General features: G+C 39.9%; 1 protein-coding gene and 1 pseudogene across 1 annotated transcript; both read right to left on the reverse strand.

Moving 5' to 3' along the window:
* Window positions 1–4,935: 4,935 nt before the first annotated feature.
* On the reverse strand, window positions 4,936–7,355 carry LOC140768939 (gibberellin 20 oxidase 2-like). The gene is made up of 3 exons (XM_073109423.1): window positions 6,503–7,355; window positions 6,080–6,401; window positions 4,936–5,386 (listed from the first exon to the last, which is right to left on the reverse strand). Exons 1-3 carry the CDS (start codon window positions 7,057–7,059, stop codon window positions 5,108–5,110), a joined length of 1,158 nt encoding a protein of 385 aa, XP_072965524.1. The 5' UTR covers window positions 7,060–7,355; the 3' UTR covers window positions 4,936–5,107.
* Window positions 7,356–10,049: 2,694 nt separating this feature from the next.
* On the reverse strand, window positions 10,050–11,701 carry LOC140768426 (probable galacturonosyltransferase-like 6; annotated as a pseudogene).
* Between the last annotated feature and the right edge of the window lie 472 nt (window positions 11,702–12,173).

Genomic DNA, 12,173 nt, shown 5'->3' on the forward strand with positions numbered 1-12,173 from the left:
ATGGTTTTGCTTGAGATAGGCATTTCTTGCCCTTATTCTCACCATTATCGTATATGGTTGCATACCTGTTAAGAATCCACCCAAAACAATCATTGAGATATAGGTACCATGAAATAATTATTCACTTTCCTTGTGAATAATTTTTGTGGTGGCCTCAATGAATGTGATCTGGTTAACTTGATCAGGCCTTAGCAAGTCTACGAGTTCTTGCAATACAAGAAAAATATAATATATGTCTTAAATTAATATTTCGAAATAAATCAATAATTGGCTACTTTATATGTACTAGGACACAGTTCTGATTAACTTGTCTAGTGTTTTTGTTTCAAAATCTCCTCTTTTGGATAGAGAGTATAGGTTTATTTTTAAATTAGTTTTGTGAACACCTAAGCTCAAGGTAAAATGGGTTGGTTTATTGGCTACCTATTAAAATCTATCTCTATCCATCTATCCCATTATTTATCAATAAAATTTAAGTACCATATTGCCCTTGAAAATACATGGCTTCAATTATCAATTATTTCTTTTCCACATCTATTCATTATAGAGGGTAATTATGATACCACTAAATGGGTTTATAAATCAAACATTATATTTTTTTTTTAACCTGTTCAAGTTACCTTATTCAAGTCTAAGAAATAATACTGCTAACCAAATTTAAGGAATAAACTGCATCCAAAAGCCACTTAATTATTTGCAGATCTTACCAACGACACGACACTCTTCAAATATTGAAGTCATCCGGCAATGTCCTCTGGATGCAGGACCTGCAGCAACTTTAACTTTCGTCTAGCAGAGGTAGTCCTTCAAAGAGGTACACGCGTTAATTATCACTACCCATTCTTGATTTCGTTCATTTTCCTTCAGGTAGATTGGCAGACTGGCAGGTGGATTCCATTTGTTAAACAATGGTATACACAACCTTTCATCTGCAAACAAGTTCTTTTGATCATTTGGGGTCCTTATTACATGTTGATATTTGTGTTCTCAAAACTCAGAACAAACAACAAAGAAGAAAAACATGGTGATACTTGTGGCAAACTATACTGCATAAAAGTTTTTTACTAAATGTCAGTTAATTCTACTGTCAAATGAATCTGCCAAAGAAAGGAGAAGTTTTCTTTCTATATCTGAAAGGCTGGAAGTTACAAGCTCTGTGGAATATCTTGACTAATGTACCTTATTTATTGGGAAGTCTTAGCTCAACCTCCGGGAATATCTTGACTGGCAGCATGGGGAGAATCTTAGCTCAGCCTCTAGGATCTTGAAACTCCTTAGGAGTTTATGCATTCATTGTGTATTGTCTAAATTGTATTCTCCTTGCGGTCTTTCTGAGTAGTATTTACAGTAGGATGCAAAAGTAGGATTGATCTTTAATAACTCAACAATGGGCTCTGCTGAGTTGGATGCGACCTGTTCTGAGTTCTGAGGCCATCTACATGGATGCAGTCAGCCAGTCATACTACCTTGTTTTATTGAGTTAAATTGTGGATCTAGAGGAAATTGCTGACAAATTTCATGGCATAAGAAAATCTAAGTGGAAATAACTGATGTATTCTATAGAGGCAAAACTCTATTGGCTTGAACTTTTTGGGTTGGATAAGAGTTGTGATTCAAATTTCAAAACTTTTTTTCACTTGTGTGGGTGGGTGGATTTGTCTGTGTATTATAAAGCCTTTTAAGTTTCAGATGCACATATGCAGTTTTGATGCAGAATCAGGCGTTTAGAATACATACATTAACAGTAGCTGCAGCTCCATTTCCACATCCTTATTTGTGTCTCATTCCTTGTCCTGGTTGCCTGCAGGACTCAGAAGTGGAGGCAAAATAGAGAAAAGCACAGCAAATCACAAAGCCAAATCAGCTGACCTCATGAAGCTTTCTGAATCTGTAGGGCTTTGTTGGCCACTTCTACAAGTTGATACAAGTAAGCATTTCATACCACCTCACTTTTAGAGATCTACCATCCTACAGAACTACAAGATAAGGACAAGAAAGAGAGTGAACAACAAATTGCCCCCTTGATTTGGTTGCTGCTCTTTGGCATTACACTCTTATTATACAACTAAGGGCCCTCATAGTTAATAGATATGTCATCCATGTTGTTCCTTTGTGGTGCCCTTCCAGTATATATATATATATATACACACTGAGAGCACTGCTGGCTTCTCAAGTGGAGCCCGGGTTAGTCCACTAATGAACATGTGGAAGTTTGAGATTTGTCCAGACTCTATCTTGACTAGATTCAATAGGATCAGATCTCATAGCTCATGACCTTTAAACATTGTAGACAGATTAGATCAACACTTTGGCTTGGCATAGTATATTCAATTATGTATAAAAGCATCAACTAGTGTCGGACTTGATTCATCTTTTGTCACCACACTGATCCATGCATACATATAATTTAAGCTAACTTAGTTGTTGATATTATCGCCAATAAATAATATATAAGTGAGCTAGTGAATTAATATAATATCAGAGCTTAAGTTTCCATATGTAACATATGGCTCTTCCAGAATTTTGCAGCCTGGGCCGTAAGGTTTTGCTATCCAATTGCGGAACTTAGGATATTTAACTTCTTTAATTTTTTTAGGTATTATTTTTATTTATCACCTGTCGTTATATGTTTATCTCGGATTGATGCGTTTTCTTTCCTTTTTTTGTTATTGGGTTTTTAGAAAACACCTCTAAATGGATTAGGGTGAGCCCCCATTTTGGTTTACCAGGCATTCATTGCTTCACTGTAGCAAATGCTAGTTACCTTGACACAGTAAAAAAGAAAAAAGACTACTAGCGATTATCAAGAGGGTTACTTTGCATGTATATCCTTAAAACAATTCTTATTTGTTTGTATATTTTTATATCTTAATTGTTCAACGATTAGTTAACTCTAAAGTGGATCCAAGAGGAAAAAAAAGGGAGAGGGGGGAGGGTTAATATAGAGTCCATTTGACGGAAGGATCACCGAACTTAACAAAGGACTGTCTCTAGAAATCATCGTGTTGCCTCTCTTCATTCATCACTTCACTACCAATCAAGAAATCCTCGGTCTCTGAATAGTCCTGAAGAGGTTGCAAAATCTATAATGCCAATTTCCCTATGATTACATTCTTCAACCATTGAGGCTTACGATGGGTGCACAACTGTTTCTAATCTTTTGCTCCTACATCCTATCTGGATAACACGCCTTGGAGTTCTCTCCCATCATATATTTGTAAGCTTCCTCCGTCTTCGTCTTTCTTCAAACAAATCTATGCTTTAAAGTGTGGAAAGCCAGGCCATGCATAGTGCAAAGGCTTTGTAAGAAGTCCAATAAGCTATAGTGTGGTATTATTCTAAAGAAGGCCAAGATATATATATATTCTCTGTTGCTCGAAGATGTCTCAACCCAATGAATCCTCCTGTGTGTGCTCGTTTGATAGTGAAAAATGAGTATTCTACCCTTCTATACGGTCGACAGTTGTGCTTAGTACTTCTGCACCTATGTTTGCCCACAACATTGAATCTTTTTGAAAGCACCGAGTTCCTCTCCTCGATCATTCTTGGAGACAGTGAGCAAAGCCTCTGCAGCCGGGCATCTTGTCGGTGCAATTTCTTTCTTGGAAAGACCGTTTTGGAGTTCTTGGTTCAATTTCTATCTCGACTCTACGAGAAGACAACGCAATGAGGTTAGATTTTTTTCGGGGGAAATTTGCATATAACACTTTGAGTATTAACAAAATTGTGATTTATAATCTATATTTTTACTATTTATAAATCGAGTATTTAACAAATATACGTAGAAAATACTTTGAGTTAGACTTAAACTAACACCGTGAGAATATTTAGTTAAGTAGAGATATTTTATTTCTAAAATGACTGAAATATCTTTATTTTTAAAATAACTAAAACATCCTTAGAATGACTTAGTTGATGATATTTTTATAATTTTCTTAGTATAGTTAATTTAACTCAGATGTTTAGTTAATTTTAATTAATAAATTTTAAAGCAGGATGTTTAGTGCACATATTCGCTAAATTATAAAGCTTAATTTGTAAATAGTAAAAATATAGAGTATAAACTATAATTTCGTTAAATGTAAGCGTGCTATATATAAATTTTATTAAATTTTAAAATATAATTGGGACCTACGTGACTCCTCACTCACTCACTCACTCCAACATGACTAGCAGCCGATCATGAGTTGGCTCAAGCTAGCCAATTGCATGAGTCTAGTCGGCTTGTGTTCACCAAACCGGCTCTATCTCCAAACTCCTGTCATCTTCTCTTCCTTTTTTTTTCTTTCTTTTTAATCTCTCTCTCTCTCTTTTTTTTTTTTTTGTCACTTATCTCTTTCGGGCACACATAAAATGAACAAGTAGGTAGCAGTGCCAGTATATGTATATATATATATATATATATAATAAAATTAGTATATTGACCCATCTAAGAAGTGCCAACTTCCACCCACACAACTACACAAGGGACCAATCTAGACTCCTGACAAGCACACAATCTAATGTGGGATCCACAAAATATTGGGCTACTTTGTTTTCCCACTCACTACATTCCATTGTACATGGTACAACATGGAGTTAATTAAGCATTAGCCCCCATAAACTATCTCCTATATGTCTCTGAGAGAGGACAAGAAAGGTCCATCTCATAGTTGTAACTATCAAGACTACAAAATACAAAAGAAAAAAAAAATGACATCATATTGTTTAGTTTATTTCACTAGAAGACATTATTCCATTTGTAGGTCTAACATAGCTTAACCATGGCTACATTACTTTAACACAATAAAATCAAAGTACATGATACTTAATATAGATTTTCCTTATTGTATACTTATTTAATCCAAATTATATTCCCTTTTTTTTTTGTGTGTGTCTGTGGATTTAGAGATCCTTTTGGTGGAAAGGAATGCAAGAGAGCTTATAATATACTGAACTGGAACTCTGATTTACTACATATTTATGTACAATATGAAGATGACAAAAATGGTAGGTGGGCATGATATCATGCATTAGGGCACCCACCTTATAAATGGTTGAATGATCAGGAAGGCCCATTTAAAATAAAAATAAAAATAAAAATAAAAGAGTAAATGGAAAGAGAGGCTTAGGTCTGATTTGGGTCCGGTGAAGCGGACCTTGGGCTTAGCCATTTAGTGAAGGCATGTAAAGTGCGCATGTCAGCCCGGTAATGGCGTTGAGTGAAGTCCATGAAGTCGGCCCACGTAAAGTCCGGGTACAATCTTGGGCCCCCAAGATTGCCCGGCGGCGGCCGCACCACCCGGTCCGCCTTTGGGCAGAGGAAGAAGGCCAGAGAGCGCCGCTCTCGGTGTCGGTTCACGACCGCCCGGTGTAGGCAGCTCTTGTATCTCCCATTAGACAGTGCCTACACAACACCAAGGCCAACAAAGTAAAAGACAATTGAATTATACTATTTGTTACAATTATACATGTTAGAGTGTAAAATATAACTAGTCGGTTATATATAGGAAGCTTAAACTCTATTTTCGGAATATATATATATATATATATATATATATATATATAGCATGTTATAAACGGGGGCGAAATATGAATACCGTTCTAGTTGTGGCTATCGCATTAAGATACGACAACTCGTAGCCGGATCTTATCTTACAGTATGGTGGCATTCGGCTGGGTTCGGCTCGGCTCATTAGCTGAGGGATAAGCACACCCAATACGACTCTTGTCTAAATAATTATCCTATAAGAAAACGACACGAATGCCTTGGATGGACCCCACCCTGCCATCACCCCCCATGCGTGTCCATCCTCATCCGCTCACCATCGATCGTTAAACCCAAAAAGAAAAATAAAAAATAAAATAAAATAAAATCCTAACACTATTCTAGTTAATATAATATTTTGAGACATAATGACAACTTATTAGCGCAACCCAATTAGATCAGAAGAGCAGTCAAACTCCAGTGGGATAACATAGACACTATAGACGGGTATACGAATCTAGTCAACTTCAAAATAGTTATATAAATTGATCTATGGGGAGTTTGTATCATGCATGCATCGCGAGTACATAACATACATACATACATACATACCATGAAGGTGTCTCCAATGTTGATCACCAGCGCGCCGCGCACCGGGCGGACCGGCCGCCACTTGGCGTCGGCGAACACCTCGAGGCCGCCGACCTGGTCCTGCTGCAGGATGGTCAGCGACGTCGGGTCGCAATGCGGCCCGGTGCCGAGGGTGAGCTCCGGCTCCTGGCACGGCGGGTAGTAGTTGCATCTCATTATCGACCTGCTGTCCTTGAAGAAGTCCCGGTAGTGCGATCTCTCCACTCCTAAGCTTGTTCCCAAGAGCTCCATGATCGTTAATGACAAATCCTTCATCGCCTCACAATACTTTTGGTACACCAACCTGGTAATTAATTAATTAAATTAAATTAATTAGTTTAATGGCACGTACGTGCATGTGGTTTATTGTATAAATTTAGTTTATAGCGTAGTTAATTAAATTACCCCATGGGTTCGAAATCTTTGCCTAGTATTGAGGTGAAGTAGTCCACCACCACTTTGTCGTCACCTTCTTCGTGATCGTAGTATCCGAACGAGAGCGTCTCCTTCCACGGCAGCTTAGACGAGAAGCGATCGGTGTGGGCTCCGGCGTAGCCCCACATGCTCCCTTGCTTCCGCCTGGCACGTAGCTTCTGGCAGAGCGGCAGCTTGAAGAACTCGTCCATGCATTCGAGAGCATCCGCGGTGAGCGACTCGTCCACGCCGTGGTTGACGACGTGGAAGAACCCGTGCGTCGAGCACGCCGACCTGACCTGCTCCGCGGCGGCCAAAGTCTTGGCCGCGTCGCGCGAGACGAAGCCGCCGAGGTCGATCAGCGGCACGTCGAGGGGTTCCTCCGTCCTCGCCCGGTCGCCGCGCGGCCAGATGAATTGCTTCGGGATCTTGGATTGCTTCCGGAGCTTTATCGAGTCGAAGACCAGGCCGCCGCCAGCGTTGCCCGCGCCGGAGACGGCATCAACTGGAGGGCAGAGGAGGAGCGAGGTGGGTCTTGATGAATCCATCGGAAGAATGATGATGATGATGATGATGATGATGATGATTATGATGATGGTTGGTGTTTAGTTTTATAAAGTTTGTGTGAGAGGGGGTATTTGTAATGGAGGGGAAGGCAAACAACAGAAGGACAAAGGAAGAGATGAAGGGAGGAGAGGAGGCGGGGCCCTCGCCCTCTTTATTGGGAGGTGATGGCATGCAAGAAGAGATGTAGGAACTTGTCGCAGTCAGACGTGCTTGAAAAAGATCTGATTGGGTCGCAGAGTTGTTCAGGATTTGTAGAGGATCTGAATGGAGGTCATGTGGATAGATAGAAAGGAATGGGGAGTTTTTTAATTAGAGTTTTGCAGAAGAGAGGGAAAGAAGGCCAAAAGGGCGCCCATTGGTATGGTATGGTATGGTATGGTATGGTATGGGGTATGGTCGAGAAGAGAGAGAGAGAGAGAGAGAGAGAGAGAGAGAGAGAGAGAGAGAGAGAGGAAAACAGCAGCTGAGACGAGTGACGCCTTTGTTTAACTTTAACCTTAACTCACTTTGATGATTCTCATGTACATTTAATTTCTTTTTTGTAATTTACTGTTATACATACATATGTATATATACATCATGCAATCAACAACATTTTCTTGTTTGTCACAATAAAACTAACCGACAGTGGTCCGAACTCAAAACCTGTCTTTTAATATTAATTTGTTTACGTAGAAAATTTATATAGAAAGGGTAGTTGATTCGGTTTATTAGGGTTTGGGTAGGCACGCCCTTTTTAACACCTCTGCCAGACCTCTTCCCTCTTCTCCTCTTTCCCCTTCCTTTATTTCCTACCCTCTTCTGTTCTTTTCCCTCTCTTGTCCTAGCTCTTTCTCTTTCTCCATGCCAAAAGGAGTACTGCATGTTTCCAAGGAACCAGAGAATATAACTTTACTAGTATCCCCATTATAATCTCCTTTGGATTCATCCGAGGGGTCTATTCAAACCCATCTTTGCTATTGGGTCTTCCCTTCACCAAAAAGAAAAAAAAATTTCTTCTCCTCCTCTCTCTGCCTCTATTGGCAATAATAATATTTTACAGAAAAAAAAAATTATATTCAGTTGCTCAAGTGGGGCTAAAATCCAGTTTCCAACCCAAGTTCTGCTTCCCAAGGTATAGAAATTGGTGGTATTCTAAGCTAAAAATATGAAGGTTGGAGTTTAGTAGCATAGAAAGCAAAATTGGATGGTAGGAAAAGAGAAAAGAGAGAAAAAAGAGTTGTGTTTTGGCAGCATGCATGAGGTTCACAATCTAATTACCTCTTATGTCAAACCAAAAAGGTCATTTATAATGGCTATTTTGAGTCTGTCGATATGAGGTTTTTATTTTATTTTATTAGAAAATATAGCAAGAGTAGTTGAAGCTGGGATAAAAGGATTAATAGACCACCTACTCTCTTTTTTTTTTTTACTTACTCACTAAATAATATGATTCAGATCTCACTGGGACACCTCACAAGAAGATATTGAGTTCACTAGATGAGTCCATTTATCCTAGCTTAGTTATTTTTTCACTTTACTTGCTATTTTAGTGAGTCATTGGCTTTGATACTTGTTAATTATGGACTCAAGTTGTTAAATTGATTAATAAGTCTAGTCCAAGTCATTAGATGTATTATAAGTTTGAGTATTACTTGGTTAATCAAGTGGCTTACTTGATCTAGTGAAGTAGCTTACTTGATCTAGTGAAGTAGCTTACTTGGTCTAGTCAAGTGGCTTGATGTAATTAAAGTCTGAGTTCGAGTACGATCTAAGTTAGCCCCTATATATATGTGGAGAGCAGCCTTTTGATATTTCATTCTTCCTCTCCCTCACGTTCTCCTCAAGCCGCAATGCCCTTCACCAAGAGGCTGATGCCCTCCTTCTACTTTTATCCACCGATCACAAACCCATAGGGTCGACCCATTTCTCCCTCCTCTTCTCTTCTAAAATATCAATCAATCTATCTTTAACCATCGTCATCTACTCACTCCATCACCACCGCTCACACCACCACCTCCAACTACACTATCACCACCACCGACCACCATCTTCCTCCTTAACTACATCATTGTCACTATTGCCCTACTCCATAAGCATCACTATTTACCACCTTTAAAGTGCTCCATCCTCTTTACAACACCTCCACCCATGTCTACCATATCTATTAGCATCCACAAACCCCTCTCTCAATCCCAAACTGTAGCCACACCCAATCTTAGCTCTAGCCTCCAACCGAGCACTGCCGTTGCCATCTAGTTTACTGCCCGTGTCCAACCCCAAAATGCCTCCATCCTTGAGCTAACACACCCTCTACACAGCATCTGGGTTTCTCCCATTCCATTTAACCAACCCTCATTCTTAGACGCACTCCCACTACCCTAGAATACACCCAAGTCCAAATAGAACTTAGCCAACCTACAGAGCACACCCATGTGTTAGTTCGGGTCTTTCTTGCATATGAGCCTTATCAAGTCAATAACCCCAATAATCCCTAACTATTCTCTTCTAAGACTTAACCCACATCTTGACTAAATCTTAGCCTCAAACGCCTCACCACATGGTATACGAGCTAAAAGCCCTAGCCAATCCAACCAGATTGGCACCAACCCCTTTTGCCCATCTATTACATATTTTTAAGCCAACACTCAAGCCCTCTCTCAATAAGACCTAGATCCATCCTCCAGTCAGGTGGCAGTAGACGTGATCATCAGACGGGCTAGGCTTTTCGGACTAATAGGGCTTAAGTAATTGTTCACAATCCGACCCACCAATCACTTGAGCCGCACCGGAGGTTCAGGCTAAGCTAAAATAGTCTAGATCGTTACCGCCCATCAGTCGTGAGAGATTAGGCTGGTCTGGATGGGCTCTACCTCGATATGGGGAGGGGATTTGGGGCCTCTAGCGGTCTAGCCTTAGTCATCCTACACTGAGAATTGAGAGGGCATGATCGGTTTGAGTCGAGTTGAAACCACGGCTTCCCACTTACACTTTAGTAGAGAAGGCTCATCGGACCCGGATTAAGATCGCGATAGCTGCCCCTCACGTTGTCACCTCCCACCCCATACTGGTTCCACCTGTGCCTGATCGACAGCATGTGTTCGACAAAAACTAGGAGGAACGACGATAAAGAGCCCAGCTTATAGATCCTGCCCTTCTAGATCCCCATCCAGCGCTCGATCCACTGTGTGTAACCGAACTGCCGCCACCATACCAGGTTGATAGCCATCACCTTGGTGTTAAAGTAGCATGGACGCTAGCTGTGAAACGTGGCAACGTGGCGCCAGACACACGGGTCAAGGAGGTCGGCGAGGTAATTGTGCGCATAGTTTAGGGGTTGTTCGAGGGCCTAGCGAACCTAGCTCGAGATAAGGTTTTGGACCCGATTTTAGTCAAAATAGTAGGTCTTGAATCGGAGCTAGGGGAAGGCAAGGCGGACGATGGAGCCGAGACCGAGGTCAGGGATGACTAGACGAGGAAGTGGAAGAAGACGCGGTCGGGGCAAAGGGCTGTGACCTTTGGATCAGACGAGTGGGCCAAAAGAGCGGGCTTCCGAGCCGGGCCAGGTAGGCAAAGGGCTGGCTCGTGCCGCCCATGGGTTGTTCGGACTCCGGCTGGGCTTAGCCCGATCCAAACTGGGCCAGGTTTGGCTAGGTATGGGCCAGCTGGGTCGTTTGATCAGGTTAGGTGGCAAGCCCAAATTTGAAGTAAAAGGGCTTGAGACACTCGAAAGTCCCAGCCGGCTTGATCTAGTCTAGCAGACTAGATTTAGATGCCCAAGGACTGGTTCGCATCATTAAACTAAAGTTTTCTTGATTATTCTTTGATAAAAAATTGACATCATTACGAAATGAATTAGCAATGTATATCTTGTCTAAGACAATTAGTTGTTACGTAGTTTATGCACCTCTCTTGGGCATATAATATGTAATAATATGTGTGACGCTTTTAAACAATATTAGAAATAACTGAAAAAGGGATTAAGAGTTTTGAACTTAACACTATTAAAAAATGGCTTAGAGTTTTGCCCAAATAACTAATTGACGTAGAAAAATATGAAATAATAAACAAATAATATATATGATGTTGTCGATGTGGTTATGCTCAAATGTTTAAAAGAGCTCATGTTGTATGAGTGTTTCCGAGTTTGAATCTTAGTGACATCATTAAATTCTCACTCTTCTCAAATATAATGTATATCATACTTTACCAAAATAAATGAGAATTCACTATATTAAAATATACACTATTAACTAATTTAGAATCTGCATGATAAACTATGTTAAATTATAAAATACTTATTCAACCGCAACAGAGAACTTCCGTCCGAGAAAGCGAGAGTTTCTATTATTTTTTTCTTTGGCGATACACATCAATACTTCATTTTTGTGACACAGAAATTTCATTCGAGAGTACTCAGCAATGATCAAAATTGATTGATGTATAAAAATACAAGTAGTAACGCAATAGATGTCAAAATTTATTAAAACTCCGGATATGAACGGATCAATAAGGAGGGGGCCTACCGTTATGGGATGTTTTGTGTGGTAGTCTACCCACAGTATCCAATCAACATCTGGCATATGCTACCTTCTTGCTATCTTGTTCGCTGTACTCGGAACTCTGGGCTTTTGTTTTATCCATCTGTTTTTATTTTATTTTCCTTCCTTTTGTTTGATCTTCCGGTTTGCACATAAATGCTTTCTGTTTAAATAGTTCTAATATTATGTGTGCACAGCGACAGAAGTGCCACTGTTTCTTTTCTTTCTTCTTTTCCCCTTTGATTTTTATAGAGAAAGTTCTAGATATCTTGATACTAAGTTACTAACTTCAATTACTTCGATGTAGATTAATGTAAGATGATGGTTGGAAAAGTAGGAATGACTCTTTCATAAACCAAAATATTTGATCATTGACTATTGTGTGAGTTCCTACCTCTATGTTTGAAAATAACTTTTTATACAAGGATGCATTTTCTCTTCTATTATATTTATTATTCTTGTGCCAGAAGTGAAATATAACATGAGCCCCTAGATTCTATGGTGGTGTTTGGGTGGTGCGTAATGAATAGAGGGTTAATTTATTCTTTGTTTTAGAAGAGATATGGTGCATGCTG

Source organism: Typha angustifolia, chromosome 10 (genome assembly GCF_048772165.1).
Source record: "Typha angustifolia cultivar Huaian chromosome 10, ASM4877216v1, whole genome shotgun sequence".
Lineage (NCBI taxonomy): Eukaryota > Viridiplantae > Streptophyta > Magnoliopsida > Poales > Typhaceae > Typha > Typha angustifolia.